Source organism: Polyodon spathula, chromosome 14 (genome assembly GCF_017654505.1).
Source record: "Polyodon spathula isolate WHYD16114869_AA chromosome 14, ASM1765450v1, whole genome shotgun sequence".
Taxonomy (NCBI): Eukaryota; Metazoa; Chordata; class Actinopteri; order Acipenseriformes; family Polyodontidae; genus Polyodon; species Polyodon spathula.
This window is the reverse complement of record NC_054547.1, coordinates 2,099,777-2,121,267: the sequence shown is the minus strand read 5'-3', so window position 1 is coordinate 2,121,267 and position 21,491 is coordinate 2,099,777. Positions and strand designations below refer to the sequence as shown.

Genomic DNA, 21,491 nt, shown 5'->3' with positions numbered 1-21,491 from the left:
TCCTGCTCTGTACCCTGACAGCCCAGCCCTGCGTGTGGGAGAGCTGGCCTGGTGGAGCTGCCAGTTGGACGAGCTCTCAAACTCACGCCCTATCTGCCTTGCACACATCAGCGTTTCCTCCTTAGAAACCAGAAAGCAACAAAGGTCTCTGTGCCATTAATAACAGCTGGTTACAGATGCACTAACACTAGAGCCTTCAAAAGGCTCATGCACAAGAGGTCTTTCAAGGTTTTCTAATTAGCTTGTTTGATGCCAATTGGCGACCAAAAAAAGTGTCAAAAAGAGAGAAAAGGGCGTCTTGGCCAAACCCCAGCCATCCAGGCAAACGCTACTTCTCCAGCCCTGTATAGAAAAAACAAAGCCTCTTTGAAAGAAGATGCTTTGTCTAAAATTTTTAGGCACTTATGACTGTTATTCGGTCTGTTGTAACTGGATAATTAGTGCATTCAGAGTTTAACTTTGAAACAGGTGGGGAGAATCAGAAAACCATAGTTGAAAACTATCCATTTATCCTCTAAATTACTGCATGCTTTATTGAATATCCCTGGTGTTAAACTTAAAAAAGAAAATGAAGCAGACGCATCTCTCGGCTTGTGCTTTCGACAGTGTAGTAATGAAGGCACTTGCGAAAGTGTTTTCACTTAGAATTGTGATATAGCGTGTTGGAGTTGTGGATGAATATAACAACAAAAATAAAGCTGGCATCTCGACAACAAGACTCTAACACTGACCTTTTTTTTGCTTTCTGTTTACTTTTGTTATTATTTCAAACAAACAAAAAAACAAGTGGTGGTGGACTTTGTAACTGACCTTGTCCAAATAGAGTACTGTAAATAAAACAATCTGTGTATTTGAATTGTAAGCCAGTCATTTCCAAGGCAGTCCAGGCAAGCCGGAGCATTCATACGCACAGCCAGCATAGGGCTGTTTCAACAGCAGCTTCTCATTAGCAGCAGAAGGGTGGGGGTGACACAGCTGTATCTGTTAAACAGGGAGTTCCATTGGCTTTCAGGCCTGTGTGTTTCTTTCAGTCAGGAACGTCTGCTTGTTACCTGGCCTACGCTCCTGATACATGGCCCCTGGGTGTAGAGATGTTGGTGATCCTTGACGTGGATGGCCCCTGTTTAACCCGTATGGCCTCCCCTGTACATAAATGCAGGATTCCAGTTTTATCTCCAGCCTCTGCTCTCTGATTAGCACAGAAATGTTTATCGGATTTCGATGCAAGCAGCGCAGTTGCTTCGTGTGTTTGTTTCTGCATCCACAGCGGACGTTTCCTCTCACCTCAGTCTGCAAGATGTTCGTAGTGTAGGTTTTGTGTCAGAATCATTTCAATAAACAAGTGTGCATGATTGAAAGGGCTGGGTAAAATGTATATTGACTGTCACACAAGTTTGACGATTGTGCTTCACCATCTAGCCCATCTATTCATGGGTTGAAACAGTTCTCTTGTATATAAAGTTGACTTGTTTAATTAAGTGGTACTGGGAAACCCTTTTTTCTCTACAACAAACTGTACTTTTTGTTGGGAGCTTATTGAATGATATTCTAAAAAAAGGGGGTTCATTTAAAAAAATTGGGGTTACCGATTCTAAAAAAGGAGATAATTTCCTAAAAAGTGATAAGCTTCCATATGTCATCCATTGTAACATATATAACTAGTTTGTGCATATGAACAGGTGACAGAGACATCCTCAGACAGATCTCTCTTGCTAAGCAGATACAATCAGCTTTTGTCTCTGAATAGGGAAGTTCCGGTTGCAGCAGCCTGGTGGCAGTGGAAAGGGTTAACTGCAGTGTGCTTGGTAAAGCTGCTGCACAGCGCAGAATGGAATTCGATCAGGCAGGCTTGTGGACCTTTTATAGAGCAACATAAATAAGCCCTGCAGGCCTGGAGCTGACCCCAAGGACCGGGTGTCTGACTGCGCCTGTCTAAAGAGTCTGCACCGGTGGCCTGTGGTGGAGAAGCAGTGGGCTGTGTTCAGCACTGATCTGTGAAGGTGTGTCTGTGGGAAAGTTTTGATTGCCCAAGGTTCAGAAGTTGATATGCCCAAGAAGAATGCACTTTTTGTTGGCTCGTAGCAGAAAGTAAATCTAGGTTTACTGTTTTAATAGCTCTTGCAGTTCTAATGGGAGTTCCTTCATCACACACCCCCATCATTGACAAGCACAGGCTTTACTTTTTATCCGAATTGAGGACATGGGAAAGCTCAGGGTTCCAAATAAAGGTCTCCCAAAGCTGGGGTTGGTTTCAAACGTTGGCAAGGACTCTTCCAGGCCTGGTATTCTGGGGTACTGCTGTGCTGTTTCATTAGTAAGTGAGACTTGAGCTAGAAAACCCTGCTTTTATCAGAAATCTTATCAAGGGGTAACTGGGCAGTCTTGATAGTGCCACCGCTCAGATGAGACAGGGGCTCCATGTGGTCACTCAGGGGCAGGGATGTTGACCCCTGGGCCCTGCATAACTCTTTCCATGTGAACAGTAAACCAGTCGAGGTTCATGTTCAAAAGGACGCCCTGCAGAAATAAATCATTAAAAAAAAAAAAAAAACGTTCAGCTTTTCCATAGAGTGTGTAAGATCCGTCACACTAACACGGGTCTCTGCTTATTTTGCCTGTGTGGCCATGAGACCTTGACATGTTCAGTTGATGTTTTAAATATCATTGACTTATTGAACAGATACTGTCAGCCCCTATAAAGGTGTTAAACCAACTGAAATTAAGACAGCTTCATAATGATTAAAGGGGGAGGAAAGGGTTTTTTATGTTTGCATTTTGAATTTCCCTTATTGTTTTATGATATTTGCAGTCGTTCTTAGTGGTCCTTGTTTCTGTGCTATAGTATCCTCTAAATCTGCCTTTATCTGGCATTGAGCTTGTCTGGAGAATCCCAAATGCCAGCACTGAACACCCTTCCTCATTCCATTCAGACTGTGCCCGGATTCTCCAGACAAGATCAACGCAGGTCAAAGCCAGGTAGAGCAGAGTTAGAGAACGGTGATACTAACAAAATATTAGATCAGTGCTTACAAACAGCATTACACAGGAAAGGAATTCAAATGACATTTGATTTGACAGTGTGCTCCAGTGTTAAAGTCCAGGGCTTGTAAACCACAAGGTCTAAATCCCACCTCTGCCACTGGGTGACCCTGAGCAAGTCACTTAACCTCCTTGTGCTCCATCCTGCGGATGAGATGTTAAATCAGTGTCCTATTGTAAGTGATTCTGCATATAATGCACAGTTCACAGCCTTCCTCTGTAAAGTGCTTTGTGATGGTGGTCCACTATAAAAATAAAGATATTATTATTATTGAATGAAGCCACTTCCTCTCTAATAACACTGCTGCTGCCAGTAATACTACTAACACTGCTTGTTTCAGATCAGTGAAAGACCTCTGTTTGTCCCGGGTGTGTGGGGTCCTTACTACTCTGCAATGGTGCCGGGGCTGTGGCTGAATGAAGGCGGTCAGAGTGCCACAGGAAAGCTGGTGAGTATGGGTCTCTTCTACTCATAAGTCATTCTGCCCCATTGAGCCTGTATTGCTGCAATCGAACAGTCATGCCCAACTACCTGAACGACTGTATTCTGTGCAGGTCAACCCATTCAGCCACGTTCTGCCTCTTCATTTCTATTGCTGTCCTGCACATAAATCCACTAGGGCTCCATTTCCTTCCATGTTTTAAACAGTGATCCAGTTCCATTGTTTGTACCTTGCTGCTTTTTCACTCTGTTGCAGTTAGATCGCATCATTAAAGGACATGCTGCTTTCCCTGAACTACAGAAAAAAGCCAAAGAAAGGTTTGTATCTACTCTCTTATTACCACATCTGTGCCTTTTGCGCTTGATATTGAAAAGGTTCACCTCGGATTTACTGGAAATTTACTCAGAATATCCAAGTTGCTTCCTAATTGTTTTTTTTTTTTTAGTTCATTTTACTCTTTTATTGATCTGTTCTTTCTTAAGCCCACAGGAATCTATAAGCTCCTGCTGCATTAGCCTGTTAATTATTTTGATTAGTTTCTGCACTATGGAGATACGCTGTGAAGGTACCAATGGCAGGCTTGGTTTGGATTGTGAACTCAGCCACTGAGAAGTTGAAAGAAATGAATGGAAATAAATCAAAACACTTATATAGGTTTGTAGGAAGGATCAAATAAGAACGCATGTCAAAGAAAGGAAAACACAATACACAGCTAAGGGAAATGAATGCAGAGCCCTGTTTAAAAGTGTGGGTGTTTTCAGAATTGGCCCTGTGTGTTGTTTTGATGCACAAGCTTATTGAACATGACTCTCTGTCAAGGTTAGCACTGCTCTGGGTGCTGTGTATTTAGACCACGCAGCGAGAGTGTTGTTGCAAAACAAGCTTGGATTTAAAGCTAAATAAACATCTGTACAGAAGTCAGAGGTTAATGTGGTAAGCATGCGTCAAACCCCCTCCGGAACCTCATTAGTGCATGACAGGGGGGGCTTTTAAAGGAGGAATGAATTCCGGCAAGTTGGATTTTTCAATAAACCCCAAAAAGCTGAAAGCCTGGGTGGGTCACCTTGAGATGCGCCCGTCGGCTAGTGTTTTGTTGTTTGTTTGTTTGCTCAAATGAAAACATATTTGTCAGCTGTTTCATTGAACCAGGTGAGAAACCGTAGAGAACTAGTTCACATATACAGTGGGGTTGGCCAACAGATAGAGTAGAGTCAAGGTCAAGAGATCAATATGGTACTAGTGATCTTCTAGCAACACCACCTTGGCAGGTCTACTCGTCTGGGTCCTTGCACCACTCAATCCACATGCATTTAAAAACAAAAGTCTAATTCTATTCCAATTTCCTTTTTTCTTTGATATTTTATTGACTTGCAGGGGTCTTCCAAGGAAACTATCTTAAGGTGGCAAACTAATTCTCTGTATTCCAATTTTTTATTTTTTTTTAAATATTGATATACTCTTCTGCTTATTAATCTGACCTTGGCTGCCAGGACAATCCCACAAACCCTCAAATATCCATTGCGATAAAGAATGCTATAAGGCTAGAGTGTCCTGTGAGAGGAGTCATACCAAAACCTGCATTGTCTCTAAAACCCTGACCAGTACTGTATTCTACAAACCACACAGAAATAAACCAGCCATAATATATACAGTGTACTGATTCAGAGAGAGAATTACCTGGGGCATTTGCAGTAAAGCGTCTGGTTTACATAGACAAAACAAGGCAGTTCCTAATAGCATTAGCTATAGCTTGAGAGTCTCAACGCACCGTACTGTACAGTGAAGCTCCTGCTTCCCCAGCTCTGAAATACTGTTTAAAAGTCGATACAATACTTGAACATTCCCTTACAGCATAAGTCTCCAATTGCCAGTGTGTTGCCCTTTATAAATAACCCAGTCACACAAGACCATGTGTGCTTGGTTGTTGTTCCAAGCTGGACTGTTGCAAGGACCCGACTTGGCATGGAAGTACAATGAAATAAAAGAGAAATCAGGGAAGAGCATGCTTTTTCAATTAGTGCCCTCCGTTTAGTGGGCCAGCTGGCCTGGCTTTGATTAGAAATTCAAGCCAAGACAGACCCTAGCAATACCCACAGCACCCCCCAACCCCTCTTAGTAATGTATTTTCCTTGCATCTTTGGGCAAATGCTTAATATCAAGGGTGTCAAAACATGTTCAAGAACGGCAAAATGGTGGTTGGTATTTTTATGACCCTGGATAGTCATAAAAAGACAAAAAGCTCGTACACTGAGCAGATTCTGACATTAATCTATTCTCTTGGAGAAAACATTGGCAGTGATGCATTTGCTGTTGTCAAAAATCGTAAGTCATAAATGTTGGTTTAAAAAAAAAAGTCTTTTACTGCAGAAGTACTGCCTTTCCCCCCCACACCCGTGATTGGGGTGACCCCTGCCCCTCCAGAGTTTAGAGTCATAAATCTACAGTTCTTTATAAATCACGTACAATAAACCAGCCGTTCCAGATCTGTCAAGCCTCCAGGATATCTTACCCTGTGTGCAGACATTATCCATAGGGCACAATTCTAAAGTTAGAAAATCAACACTTTGTTATGTTTAGTAATAGTTTGTGTACTCAGCTTTGCTTCGTGGGCGCTCAAACTGCAACAGATGTGACTTCTTTCACAAGAAGATGCCTGTATTAACTTCTGTAAGAGGCCGTTTAAGGTATGCATAAAGATGGTTACAAGCCTATGTGTGTGGGGGTTTGAAGAACATTACACTGAAGGGATAAGCATAGCTATATCAATATATACATACATGGATATATAAACTTCTCAACTAATGTCTTTCCCCTTTGTTTTCCCTTGTGTTCTGTGTAGCAGTGAGAATATCTACACATTCCTGAATCGTCACCTGGAAGCGATCAAGAAGGAGTCGGCCCTGGGCCTGCTTACTGCTGATTTGCACGTTTGGCCCGATTTCCATGGCAACCGATCTCCTCTGGCTGACCCTGCACTGAAGGGCATGGTAAGGGAAAACATATCTTCCCCTCGTCACAAACTCAAACTCACACACACACACACACACTCTCTCTCTCTCACATACCCACTCACAGCTCTAAGCTCCACACACTGGAGTGAATGGTGAATTATCCTGAAGTATTGTACTCTAATGGAAGCCTCCAGGCTGATAAGTACTCATTTTCTTTTGCCTTCAACTTTCACCCATTTACCAATGCCATTGCCCAGTACTGATAGAGCTATCTTTATATGTGGGGATTGCCCTGTCATCATCCTGCTATTTTCTGCAGATTTACTTTATGATTGTTATAAACCAATACACACTATTGCATATGTATATAAGGAGATGGCATTGCTTGGGGCTGGGGTTTGTTCAGGCTAATACACTGGCATTATATTTTTCTAACTGAAAACCACTTTGTTAATGAAGCATCAAACATCCCTATGTCTAGGATACAGTTCACTGGTTTGGATATTCAATATTTAATTTGTTTCTGTCGCTCAGCTACATTGTGGTCCGGGGAGGAATGGAAAAGAAGTGGCTTAACTGTGCTGTGATTGTAATGAGTTGCCAGCGCTTTGTTTTTTATCACGTTTCTTCAAAAAAAAAATGAACTCAGAATCACCCGTGACACCTGTTCCAGACAGGTCGACACAGACAGACTGCAGATCCAGTCCAGCTCTCCTGCAGTGACAGCGAGGTGCAGTTTAGAGAAGCACACGGCACAATGGATCACTAGAGACAGCAGCCTGTCTCTGAGCAGCCAGTCAGGCTCAGCGTGGAAGCAGAACATGACTGGCTTTTTAATTCAAATCCAGGACACTTGTCATACAATAGCTGTAACTATTGGTCAGGTCTAGTAATTGTCTTCCTTGCTAGTGTAGCACCCTCCAGCCTGCCTGTGACTGCTGAACCCTGTACACTTGAAATACTCTGTAGCCACTGCCTAACTGTACAAGCTTGTAGGTGCTCGGACCTGTTGTGACTTCATTATCAGAACCGCTCCCTTGGTGGACCTCAAGGACTGTCCCTTAACATCTCTACCTCCACAATTCAGGTGTCTGTGTCTCTTGCCCAGGTTGTTGGACTGACACTTTCCCAGACTCTGGATGACCTGGCCCGACTATATCTAGCCACAGTTCAGGCAGTCGCGGTGAGTACTGACTCAAAATCGTTCTGTTTTTGTGTGTTTGTTTGATAAGATTGTGAACCCTGTGGTTTCCCTGGTCATTCAAAATAAGAGACTGATTGAAAAAAAAACATATCAACCCCAACCTCTGACTGCAGTCTGTTCGCGCTTTGGTTTTCCAGCAATAAGAAATGTTAAGGAGTGTCAACGTTAAAGCTGATAGCAATATTTTCTTTCCCATGGAATTGTACTTGAAACTGGTAATCTAGTTTAAACATTTTGGTTCCGTGGGGAAAATGCCCAAACTGATTTGAGAGGTAAAAGAGTCAGTTAGAGCAGGGCAGGCTGTGTTATCACGCTGATGGCATATTTTCCTATAGTTGCCCCATACAGTTGCCATGATTCAGGTACATCACTATAGATGAGGGCTGAAGACAAGTTTCAAACTGAATGGGGTCAGTTCTGCTTCACAGCTCAACAACTGTTTCTAGAATGAAAACAATTACAACAATACAAACATTTAAAGGGAACTGACTGCATTCAACCTAGAATAAAGAAGGCTTAAGGAAGACTTAGTGGAAGTTTTTATGAAAGCTTACAAGGAGTTCATACACACAACCCTAGCTTATATTTTAAGCACAACACAGACCAAAACAAGAGAATTGTTTGTGTTGGGCAATGCTGCGTGGCATTAGCCCTCCACCCACAAGAAAAGTTAATTTTTTTTTATAAGTTTCCAAAAAAAACAATATTAAAAAAACATTGGGCTTCTATGGTGCATAGCTGCTTACTCCAATTCGCAGAGAAATCACACCAGAAATGTATAAAATGAGTGGACTTCAGAGATCTGGAGTTGTTTTTCAAAGGTTTTATAACATTGCCATTTTTTTTTTTTTTTTCTTCATTAGATAAATAAATAAATCCCTGTAAAACTGCACCACGACAAATACCGTCTGGGTCTTGGTGTTTGCTTCTGGTCTAGTCAGGTCTGACTGAGAGTCAAGCAGCTTCTTAATATATCATGTTTTCATTTAGCTTCCAAACCTTGTGGTATGGTTCACATACCTTTCCCAAGGGAGCGTGTGTTTGAAAACAGACAGTGGACGTATTGACAGGCTTCTTACAGCAAGGAACCTGTGTTCATGAGCTCACAATGGATTTACACGTACATCCTAGTGGTGTCTACTATACTGATCAGAGCATCAATATGGAGCTCCCATGTGCCTACGTTAGGTAGCGTCCATCACCTGCACCCACCTGCAGCAGCACATAATTTCCTCTGCTGGATTCAGTAAGCTGAATTAGTTTTTGCACTATAGACTAGCAAGAGCATGTGAGGTGCTGCTTCAGCACAGTTTGCCAGCTGACGGAAGTTTGTAAAATCTTGAAAGCAGTTGGCAAAGTAAACCCTAACCAATACTTTAGGCGCAGCGCAGCACAGACATCAAGACCAGAGAACAGAGTTGGAAATTAAGTTGAGACTAAGAACAGTGGGTAGGAAACACTTCTTTAAACAGAGTGTGGCAAGGGGATGAAATCATTGGGATCCTTTATTAAAACTCTACTTGACAATGTTTTGAGATAATTTGGCTACTAGGAATAGGATGAGCACAGATGGGATCGTAAGGGCCCCCCACACTCAACATGATTATCTTTTTTAAATGCATGGAGCATTGAGACACAAGTGTTTACTTATCTTTCCATCTTACTCGATCTAGCTGGGCACGAGACACATCTTGGACTCGCTGCAGGCTGCAGGGCATCGCATCAGCACCCTGTGCATGTGTGGGGGACTCAGCAAAAACCTGCTGTTCGTGCAGATGCATGCAGACATCACAGGTAGGCGTGGTCAGCCCTGGAAGAAATGCTTCGTGCACGTGCCTGAAGTATCAGTTAACTCAACTAATGTCTTCTTCTTCTTCTTCTTGTTTCGATGCACTTTGTATGTCATTTTGTTTTTCAGTTGTCACATCTTGGTGACTTTTTAAAAAGTTAAAAGCCAACACTGTGGCCTCAATAGGATTCTCAGAATTACGACTTTACCTTCAAGTACAGCAGGTACACCAGAGTGTGTAACCAAACACCCAGGTACACCAGAGTGTGTAACCAAACACCTGTCCTCCTGCAACACTCTGCCCTAGAGTGTGTAATCAAATACCTATCGCCTTGCAACACTGTATCATAGTGTGTAACCAAACACCTTTCCCCCTGCAACTCTCTGTACCAGAGTGTGTAACCAAACACCTGTCCTGCTGCAACACTCTGCCCCTACTGGATGTAAGAAATCAATCAGTACGAACTGCTGATTTACTGTTTCTATAGGAGATTGTACTTGTTACTTCAAAATAGCTAAGTATTCATGCAGCATTGTGTCCAAAATACTGTGTTATACAGGGATATATGTTTTTGTTAGGGGCAAATTAGCTGAATGCAAATCGGAGTGGAGACTATAGCTACAGAGGTGATGGGCGAAAGGGGGAGCTATGGGAGGCCTGCTGGGTTCCTGCTCAGTGTGTGTGTGTGTGTGTGTGTCCTCGTTAGGGTCCTCGTTAAAGAAAATGGATTACAGATCTCATCCATAACTTTGAAATGCTCCGTTACTGCGCTTGATATGATGGCCCTGTGGTTTTATCAGTAGGGGTATTTGATTAATACTGTATAATACCTGTTAATGTGTGCAAATAAATGACAACCTTCTTCAGTAAATACCATACCTTGGAATCACCTTCATTGCAGAGCCCACAGAAATACAAGGTACTGTATTTCATGTAACCTCACCGTGCAGTTACAGCTGCTGCAAAATTGGAAATCTCCAAATTCACCTTGAAAAAGATTTCTGATGAAAGGCGACGGCGAGGCCAGGAGGGGCAGTTTGATCTTCAGTGCTGTCTTTTGTTGCTCAAAGAATGCAGGGAAGCTTGTAAATTACAGGGCCTGGATAAAAATGACTAGGAATGAAAGACCCAGGAACTAGAGGAAACACACAGGATTCCTCAGGGCAAGGTGAGCGAGAGTATATTTTCAGTTTCAGCGATACTGCTTCTGTGGCTCACACACTTCCCTGCCCACTCAAATACAAAAGGAATCTTGTTTCAAAGGTGTGTGTGTGTGCGTGTGTGCGTGCGTGCGTGCGTGCGTGCGTGCGTGTGTGCGTGCGTGCGTGCGTCTGTGCGTCCGTGCGTGCGTGCGTGCGTGCGTGCGTGCGTGCGTGCGTGCGTGCGTGCGTGCGTGCGTGCGTGCGTGCGTGCGTGCGTGCACACACACACTCACACACACATACACACATGTGCATGGGGAGTGGGGTGCAGAAGGAAGGCTGTAGTTTAGAGGAATCAGCATTCAGGAGCTATTAATAAAGAGGCTGGTTTAAATATCAGCCAGATTTGACAGCTAATCCTGATGGTGCTCCAGTTATCCAAGCAGACGGTCAAAGGGCTGCGTTAGCCTGGAATTCCCCTGTGTGGGAGGCTGGGGTCGCAGAGAGGGGAAAGGTCATGGCTGAAAGTGTTTGACTCATTAGTGCCCTGCTGCAGGACGTGATGCCACACATTCCGAGGGCAGTGCTGGGCTCTGCACTCCAGCCAGTCGGGCAGTCACTGTAGGAAATTATGAGAAGAAGAGGCTGGGGCTCCTCTTGGATTAAAAAACAGAATTAGGTTTGCTTTACTTGGGGATTATACTGTATAAACCCCTTCCCCTGGTATTGAGAAAATATGCTAAATACCCTTTTTAACTCAATAGATACAGGATGGGTTTATATGCACAGTATTATTCAAAGAATGTAAAACTACTGTTCATATATGGATTAAAAAAACAAAAGAGGATTTCTTCACGTGTGAATAAAATCATGTAATTGCACACATTTCAACTAAAGTATTAAGTGCTAAAAAGATAGATTATAAATATTAATAGATACAAAAGTTGATATAATATAAACTATGTACTATGTTTAATATAACTGTGTATAGTAAGTTGTTCGTTGTTAGTTGTTTATCTGTCTTGTTAATACAGCTGGCTGTACATACAGTACAATGAACCAGTGGACTGAGCTGATTTGCTCCTGAAAGCCAGTTAATCACAGAACTGATAGTTTTTTTTTCAGTTCAAGTAATTGGGAGAGGCATCTTTAAAATAAGTCACTGGAATGGCCCTTCATGCCTTACATTGGAAGGAGGGTTGGTCAGTGAGAGAGAGAGCGAGAGAGTGAGGGTGGGGGAAGTCCGATGGAACTGATCAGGGAGCTGTTTGTTTGAGCTAGAGTTTCGGTTTCCTCCTGTCACTCATTGACTCCGGGTTCACAGACAGTTTCAGGTTATTGTCCGGCATAGCTGACACACTGCATGGGAAATCACTAGCCTTCCTGGGGACCCAGTTAGGAGGGAGGGGCCTCACCGGACAGCTGATATGACTGTTTTTAACCGTTAATTGACAGCAACCCAAGACGGCCACGTTCATATTGCATCTGGGCTTGAGTCACTACTGTTTTAATAGTGTCCGTGCTTGTTGCTGTACTAACCAACTAAAGTACAGTAAAAAATCTGTCTTTAATAAAAAAAAAAGAATTGTAACGAGAAAAAAATATATATATATATATATATATATATATATATATATATATATATATATATATATATATATATATATATATTTTTTTTACAAAATTAGAACTGCACAATTAGATCAAGGTCTCTCAAGCTTAAAGTTGCCTCTTCATTTAGTGTCTCTTTGCTCTAGTACAAACCTCACTGAGGTCCTTCTTGATCTTCATGTCTGCCCGTGCTTGTCCTTTAAAGGGTTATCACACCAGATTTACATTCTTTTGCAGTTTTCCCATGCTTTTCCCCTTGGTACTTTGCAATTGCCATACCCTGATTTGCCACGTTTTTAATATCCTGTACTGTACCTCTCTGGGTTTTATAGTGCTGGTCTATGCATTACCTTTTATGCTTCATTACACTATGCTATGCATTTGCCATGGGACACTTTTATAAGGGAACAGCTTGGTGAACTCTTTTTATTATGTACGTATTTAGTTCTGGTCAGTAATGTCAATGGGTTTGTGCTGTGTCTCTCTTGGCTAGGCCTGCCTGTGGTGTTGTCTCGAGAGGTGGAGTCTGTGCTAGTCGGAGCCGCTATTCTGGGAGCCTGTGCCTCGGGGGACTTCCACTCCATTCAGGTACAGTGCGGTTCAGCTCCATGTTGTGGAAATGTACTGTCTGTGTACAGCGTGGGTTCCCACTGTAATTTTCTACCTAAGCAGCAGATGATATCTCAGGGGGACGGCTTTACTTAGTGTGTGGATACAGAGCTGACGCACCTCGGTGTGAGATTGAAGGGGTGAAATCTTTGCATTCAGATGTTTATTTTAAAGGTGTACTGTACGTATACACTTCTTAAAAGTGGAGTCCGTAAGTTTTGTAAAAATCCCTTTCTTAGCCCTCTGTTAACTTCTGTGCCCTTTTCACTGCCCCCTTTATCATCATACGGTCGAAGTGCTCATGTCCTGCAAGTCATTTTGAAAAGTCTCTGGAGGTAAAACGCTGTTGTCGTTGTTAGTCGGCAGCTGTCAAGATCCCAAGCGTGTGAGCTGGTCTGTAACCCAGTACACAGTTGTTGGATTTCCGTGATTGATCTGGGAATTCTACCGTCTGTGGCTGTACTCCACCAGCCCCTCAGCGTGGCAGGTGAAGATAGAATATCTCCGTCTGGATGTGAAGCAGACAGCAAGAGAGAGCCGAGGTTCCATCAATGCACGTGTGAATGCAAGATTTACATGGCTGGGATTGTTGCATATGCAAAACATCTCTGGCTCTCAACTGCAAGGGGAACGGGCCATTCCATAGTGAAGCACACAATTATAATACAGCACGTTTATAAAACATTTCATTAGATAATAATAATAATAATAATAATAATAACACTAAGACATTCTTTTTTTACACATGGTTATCGCCGATTATATACTGATTAAATACACATTTTTAAGGACTTACTTTGGGATTTAATGGCTTCTTATGAAAAAGAAAGAAATACATGTTGGGATTAGTTTGGGGTATCTGGGCACCCACAAAGTCCTGTTGAGCAGCCCCCAGGATTCAGTATCCTTCATAACGAAGGGGTTAACATAGCCGTGCTGGGAGAGAGTGGCGTGATGTTTTCAGAGGCACTAAGCCTCTAGCCCCCTGTGTTTTGGATGTTGACTGATACATGATACCGGCTGACATCTGTTGCCCTTCTCACTTGGTGGGCTCACCTCGTACTTTTACATACCACGTCCCTGCCATTACAAACACGATAAAACCAAATCCCTGGGGGGCTCGCAGAGCAGGCTGACAGCCACAGAGTCTGGCATCTGCTGGCAGTGGCATTGAGCAATGCAGCCTGTCTATACACAGGGGGATGACTGACAGCCAGACTGACAGACTGACAGCTTCCCACCCTCCCTCCCGCAGTGTCCTTGGCTATTGGTTTTCCTTTAATAACATATCATTTGTATTTATGTTTTGTTTTGTTAAAACAACATTACAAGTGCAATGCGATTGTACTCTCAAACTCCAAAAGAAGGTGCTTTTAGTTGTGTTTTTTTTTTACGCTGTGTTGTTTTTTGACTCCAAGATGTTTTCCATGTATTACCTTAACCCCGCTCAGGACCCGTGTTCGTTAGATATCTTGGTAACCCCGAACAGATGATCATCCCTCCTAAAGAACGTTTTAACTTTATCAAGCATGTGAGTCTTATTCTGCAGCACCCCAAAATCAGTTTACTAATGCGGAAGGACTGGCTGTGGTATTTGTCCTTTGTTTTACCCCTCACATTCCGCAATTGTGACTGACAGCCCATTCAAAGTGATAAATAAGCCTAGTTCAAATCTCCTGGACTAATTCAGTGTACACAGAGTTTCCATCCTGTATGATCACCATGCAGAGAACCCACAGAGGACTGGCAGTTGGCTTTAAAGTTAAAACTCTGACGCTCACTCCTGACCCTGTTTCCCACTGTCTCTTAAGGGCAAAAATATCATGTCTCTCTTTCCATAAAGGGGAGTGACATTTGTACAGCGTAACCAACAAGCAGTTTGAAGTTTGTTTGCCCGTGCCCGTGTGTGTGTGTGTGGCAGAGGAGTGCTTGAAAGTGCCACCTTGCTCCTGGATTTCAAGCAGTAAAAGGTCTCACTCATGCTGTGAAATGAATAAAGGAGGCACCATGTGTGGGGTGGCTCTGCTTTCCTTACATAGCCCTGTAGTGTTGTCTTGGGTTTCAGTGTAAGGGTGCTGCTGTTTATTAAGTACAGTCCTTACATATAGCAGACAGCAGGTCCTCGCTGCCTGGGTTACTGTCAATAAACTCCTTAAAAGGCCTTTCTTTAAAACTGAATCAATCTAGGATCAGTTCAGTTTCGCCGAGCCCGACTGTTATCACTTGTTGTCCCTCAAATCCGGTTCCATCATTTGCGAGAAGAAAAAAAAATTTCAAGGAGTGTTTTATCCTCAATTTCTTTCTCTGTGCTTGTTTGCAGTAGGAATGCTTGCTAGATAGCGGGGCTTGAGCCTGTATACCATGGGTATGTCATGCTTTTAACTCTTAATGCGTTCTGTCAGGTGCCTTTCTGGCTCGGTATGCAGAGAATGTGTTTGATCTGCGGGGAACCCACCATGACAAAGCCAGTGCATCTGTTAACAGGCCTGCCTGATGGATATTTCTGTCGAGAATCTTGGATGGAGCCCCTGTTGCATCCAGTAACCTTGCCCCCTCTCCCCTCATGCACTGTGGAATGCAAGGTCAGATACTGTGGTGAACCTGAATCTGAGCTGGCAGAAGCACAGGGTCCTGTAACCCTCTGCCTTGTTAAGAACAGTCTCATCATCTTAAGATCAATGTGATGTCAATCTGAGGCTCTTACAAGTCCATTGCTGACAGTGTAACAGCAGCGTCTTACCTGTTGTGATGGGACCATGAGACCCAGTAAAGGCAGTTAGATATCTGCAGGTTCTTAAAGAAGGCTTGCTAATACCCCCCCACCCCCAGAAACAGTAAATGGCCTGCTAGTTTTATACTGTTTTTTTATTTTTTTTTTATTTCAATCATTTTATTCCTCTCTGAAAAAGCCCATTTGGCTCAGATGCCTTTTTATTCAGCTTCAGCTTGTATGTATTAACAGACCCAGACATACATCAGCTTGTCTGGTCTGGTTACTGGACCTGCAGTTTTTATCTAAGCAGCAAGACAGACCAAAAGTGACAGGAGTCTGTATGATGGAGAATTACACTGTGTCTGTTTGTGTGTCTGGGCTGAAAGTAAAGAATACATTCTTTTGAATGACAAAACTGAACTTGAGGGAGTTTGGCATAGCAGCTTCACCCATTACAAGCTTCATTAGCCATGGTGCATAGGTAACAAGCACAGGTGTGTCTTATTAAACTCATAGTGAAACCAAGACTGGATCAGACTACTCTGCAGTAGGTCTTATTTCCATGCCTGTATCATGTTTTAAATATGCCAGCTGTGGGCTGCCATTGAGGTTTCCTGTAAAGGTCTGTGGATGGGGGGAGGTGGCAATGAACTGTAGCTAATTTCTGTAACTTAATCGTCCTTGACTGGGATGGGGAGAGGGGGGGTTTCATAGGATTGAGTATAGCAGGGGGAGGTGGAACTCCTAATTGCTGCACTCTGACCTCTATCAAAGGGTGTTACTGTTAGGAGTCATACAGCTGGCACAAGTAGCCACCAAAAAAACTAAGTTTGAGCACCAAAAACAAGCAAAATACTGATCGCGTCATGTCAGCAGGCATTTGACGGCACAAGTCAGCAAAGTTGCTGTTTTATTCTAAACACCAGTTAGCTGGTAGACAGCATGCCCCTGGTTTAAGGTTTCTGTAGCCTTGGTTATGTTTATTTTCAGCTTTTCTACCATGAATGCTGCTATTAACACAAAGCACATGCAGTTACTGCTCTGTGTCTGCTCAGCGCTACCAGAGGCACTTGTCTGTCAACAGCAGCCACTGGAAATTCAGCAAGTGCCCTTGTGTGCTGGACGTGGAGCTGCGACCGTCATAACCCTCTAGAGCTTGGTCTGTGAGTATATCCTAATTGAGGGCTGCTTCATAGAGTCATCAGAACCTGTGCTTGTAGATTGACTTCTAGATTATCAATACTATCCCAGAATTTTTTTTCTTTCATAGTATTTTATGAGCAAATTTAGGAACACATGTGCTGGTAACAGTGTATATACTGTCAGGCAGTAACAGTACCATGCATCATTTACACTATAGTAGGCTGGGATTGTCTAAGATGCTGTAAATGAACCAGTGTGCTACTGCCATCTAGTGGAGGTGTCCGGTAATGCTGGAACGGTGGGTTTGTGTGTTCAGTAGATATCACATGCTTGCCAACACTAGTTCTTGTTTGTTAACCCTTGTATTGTCTCTCTATGTACAGGGTGATTGGAAAGTAAGTTCACACATCAATGATATTGCGTGTTGATGTGGTAAACTTACTTTCTGATCACCCTGTATATCCCTGTTTTTTTGCTTGTGTGAGGTAAATACATTGGCATAGATACCTAAGAACTGCAACATGCTTAAACCTGGATTACTGTTTGCTGAAAATTACCAAAAGTAATCTGATCACAGTACTTACATTTATAATTACTAAATATTACCTTCAAGTACCAGTAACAACTTGGGTAATTTACAAATTCCTTTACCATATTTAAACAATTACAGACTTTATTTAAGGAAGTTTGAGTGTTTTATGTATTTGATTGATGTCCTCTCGTTAGACAGTGGAAGGAGATTAACTTCTCTGTACAAAACGGTGTTTCACTGGAGATACAAAGAGCATTATGGGTAACTGCGAGAAGGTCTATACTGTATCTCCTATTGTACACCTCTTTCCCTGGTAACACTCCAGATTCTCGAGCCACTCAATCATGTCTCAACAATGAGGCAAACCTGCCGACAAGTTAATCTCATTGTGTGTCAGTGCTTTCTCCCTTCGTTCAGTGCAGCGCAGTGATTTATTTTGGCACGAACCTTATCACAGATATTTGTTTTTTAACGTTGTAGTGTGCTTGGTTTCTTGCCATGTAATACAAGCCAAGGCTTTAACTCTAATTATAGACTGGAGTGCAAACAACACAGGTCACTTTTCTGGGTCATGGTGTGTTTAAGTGACAGGAGCTGCACAGTGCATTCTTGCTATAGCAGGTTTTGCAATCAAATCCTGCAGACAGGGAGGCAAAAGGGTGAAGCGATAGCTCAAGGTGAAGAGGCTGGCTGAATCAACATTCAAAGATTTTTGAGACGTCTTGATGAAACACAAAAGCAATCTGCATTTCATGATAAAGACACACATTTATTCCAATGGATGGCCCCTGGTCATATCGCCCAGGTTGATATGAACGGGTATCCTGCATGTTACTGGATAGCGTGAGTGAGTCAGCAACCTGTCCAGCACACTCACTGGCTTTGAAAAGGACAGCCCAGCCAACTGGTGGGTAAACTGAACCAAGTAGTAAAACTGAACTGTAGCATGCCGGACACAGCATGTGCATTCCAGCGAAGACCATCATTCCTCTGCAACAGCGTGGTCAGGCTGCAGATCGTCAGTAATACCTGAGTTCAGATTGCATCAAATGTTTCGGATGATTGCAGTCAAGGTGCCTTAAGTTTATTTTGGGACAGTGAGCTAAATCGTCTTCAGCTTTCAGTGTGATAAGATCCAGCAGTAATTCAGTTAGGCAAAACTGTAAGTCAGATAGTTAAAGGTTTGGGCTGGTGCCTCCTTCAGCACACGGGTACTTCAGAGAGGACTGTCAGGGAATCATAACAACTTTGTGTTTTTGTTCAGTAAGCATTTGAATTTGTTGTTACTGTGTATCAGATTCTGTTAGATTTGTGCTGTTGAGTTTTATCTGGGCTTCTTGTTTTACATCTACTCGACACAAGCTGTGCGGTTCACATCACGCTAAAGGTCATCAAATCCAAATGTATACTTGTATTTAAGAACTTTGCTGACAGCTCGTTAGCTTGGGTCCTGTTCTGTCAGGACAGGATCATCTGGCACGTCACATAATGGGATGTTATCCTGCGAGTGCAAACTTGAACTTACCAACAAAGGAGCTGCTGTTTCTGAAGCCAGTTTGCATGAGAAAGAAGCTCATCCATCCTCTTGTTTTACTTTCCTGAGTTTCTCTGCAGAGAAACCCAGACAGTCAGCCCGGAGTGGTTAACCAGTTAGTTACACTAATGTAACATTGCAGCAGTATACCTGGGGCTCATTCCAAGTGGGGCAAGGAGGGTTGCTCCAGCCGTCAATTCATTATTCAAGCAAGCTTTAAAACGATTAACAGCGTTATTTGTTTAGGAAGTCATCTGAACTGTTTTTTACCACACATACACATCCTCTTCTTGTTGAGTGCAAACCACACCTTCTCGATAACCCTGAGGAGACACCTGCCCAGAATGGGGTCTACTGCAGCAAGAATGACCCCTGTGATACTGCTGGTACTGTGTATACAATGGATTTTATACTGCAGCTCTGTTAGGGAGCTAGAGGATGGGTGTAGAGGATGGGTGTTATTGTGGGCAGAGGATGGGTATTTCTGCATGCACTGGCGCTCAGCAGTGTCTGGCAGACAAAAGGCTGCAGGGTCACCAAAGGCTTTCTTTTTATTCACACTGAGTCTCTGTAACTTGTTAACAGCTTTGTCTGGCTCCAGACAAACTGACAGCAACAACAACGACAGAAAACGACTCAAAATGATGCAAAGTATGAAGACGGTTTTGTTGCCCCGCTGAGCTGGTGAAGGAGCCCTTTGTTGAGGCTGTGTGAAATATGCTTTCAGAACAGAACAATGCAAGGATTATGTTGGATGTTAGCAAGAGAGCACTAAAAGGGCAGTCTATAACCAAGAAGGATGGAAGGCATACTGGTGTATCATCGACATGTTCATAATAATACATTTAACAACCTAATATATGCATGTTCTCTATCATAAATCAGTTTTGCTGTATATAATATATATATATATATATATATATATATATATATATATATATATATATGTGTGTGTGTGTGTGTGTGTGTGTATCTATATATATGTGTGTACATATAGTGTAATGTATACATAATAATGTGATATACAGATATGATGGACATCAGATATGGATGATACAAGAGCACTTTGTCCTATTCCTCGCACACATATCTGTGTCTCTCATGCAGCTATTGGATAGAAGTGTTACTTGAGGTCATCATGGTCAATGCTTTGCACTGATCCTTGTCCGAATTCCGAACAGGAACTCAGTGTTCTGGCTCTGGCTCTGTTCGTGGTTTATTAGCTGCAATGTTATGCCTGCATTGTGGCGAGCGCCCTGGGGCACGAGACAATCCAGCTCTCAGTTCTGTTCCTCTGGGCTGCATACATTCCTTGAACTGGGCAAAGTTTCAATGAAAGCCCTGGACCAGTAAGCATGTCTTCCCATTTTATGAGGCAACGCAATCCAGATTTGGTTGTTGAAGCCACTTGCTGGAGCTGCCATTCCAGACAGGCGCATTTCAAAGCATTCCCGTAATACCGTACTAAAAATACACCAGGGTTAATGTAAATGACCAGTATTCCTGCTCATTGTTTGAAATGAAATGATTTTTTTCTTTTTAATTCTGACAGCCCTGACCCTTCGACTTCTGTCCTGGGTGTTTTAATTGTGAAGTAAGAGGTCTGATTATATTGTAACACGGTTGAAGTTTGCGAGTCTTGCCTCTTCCGAGTATAAACCCACGCTTGTTATAATGGGAGTTGTATTAAGTCTTATGGATGTGACTCATTAAAGGAGTGTGTAGCGCTGCCATATGCTTTCTCAAACGAGGTGGACGTCACTGTGTGTGTCTGTGTTTCACAGGAAGCAATGGGGAGAATGGCAGGAGCTGGGAAGATCATTGAGTCAAACCCTGAGCACAGCAGGTGAGTTTCTCTGTGGTTTTGCTTCAGCTTCTTTGGACACTAAAATGTGTTTATAGCCTAATAACAATGGCAGTGTTCAAGGGTGGGTAAAAATTTTAAAAAGGGGTTAATCAAGGCTTGGCTAGGCACTTACACACTGCATTAGCAAACTGCTTTTTACAGACGGAGCGATGACACTAAATGGGTAGATGCTCTTTCAGATAATACGTTTTGAAATGTGGGATTTTAAGCAAATGGCTCCACCTGCCTGTTATAAATGACAGCTTTACAAGTACATGTATATTTCACAGAAAGTGGGGCCTAGGTGACCTTTGTTCCATCTGCTCACCCGTTTCAAAATGTTTATTAAAAAATACATACATGTATTAAAAAATGAATGCATCAGGTCTAAACTTGTGTCTCCTCTCATCTCTCACACACACACACTCTCACTTGTTTTCTCCTCAGTTTCTACGATAAGAAGTACAAAGTGTTCCGGAGACTGGTCGAGCTTCAGAAGGAGTGCAGAGCCCTCATGCAGGACTGACTGTAATGAAGGGAGATGGGGGCAGCTTCCCACAGTCAAAACAGAGGCTCATGTACTGGAATTGCTGCCGGTTGATGGGAGCTGGGCATCTTAGCTTTACTTTGTCTGGGAACCGCCAAGCTTCCAGAAGCATCTACACATAACCCTAATCCTAATATTAAATCACAATGTTACTCCAAGCCTGTAACGTAATCCTAATTTTATAGTCGCTGTCAAATTGCGGGTGCTATTAAAAGCTAATTAAAGTGACAGTGCATTTCAGAGCTGCTCCACATCCAGCAGATCAATGCACTGGGGTAACGTTCAGATGGTGTGAAAGTGTATTTACCCCAGAGAAAGGGTACCGGCTTCAGTACACTGCCTTTCCGGAGAAGCCAACCACAAGACGGGCAAGATGGGCAATTACGT

At 42.8% G+C, this 21,491-nt stretch overlaps 1 protein-coding gene across 1 annotated transcript in view; it reads left to right on the top strand.

The window, feature by feature from the left end:
* The window catches only part of fggy (FGGY carbohydrate kinase domain containing), a 62,260-nt gene extending 40,998 nt beyond the window's left edge, over positions 1–21,262 (top strand). Inside the window, exons 8-15 of the mRNA XM_041271232.1 lie at positions 3,381–3,488; positions 3,738–3,799; positions 6,322–6,469; positions 7,542–7,616; positions 9,311–9,431; positions 12,674–12,768; positions 20,496–20,557; positions 21,005–21,262. Of these exons, the coding sequence (XP_041127166.1) occupies positions 3,381–3,488; positions 3,738–3,799; positions 6,322–6,469; positions 7,542–7,616; positions 9,311–9,431; positions 12,674–12,768; positions 20,496–20,557; positions 21,005–21,083 (750 nt within the window). The 3' untranslated portion in view covers positions 21,084–21,262. The remainder of the gene's footprint in view (positions 1–3,380; positions 3,489–3,737; positions 3,800–6,321; positions 6,470–7,541; positions 7,617–9,310; positions 9,432–12,673; positions 12,769–20,495; positions 20,558–21,004) is intronic.
* Positions 21,263–21,491: the final 229 nt, after the last annotated feature.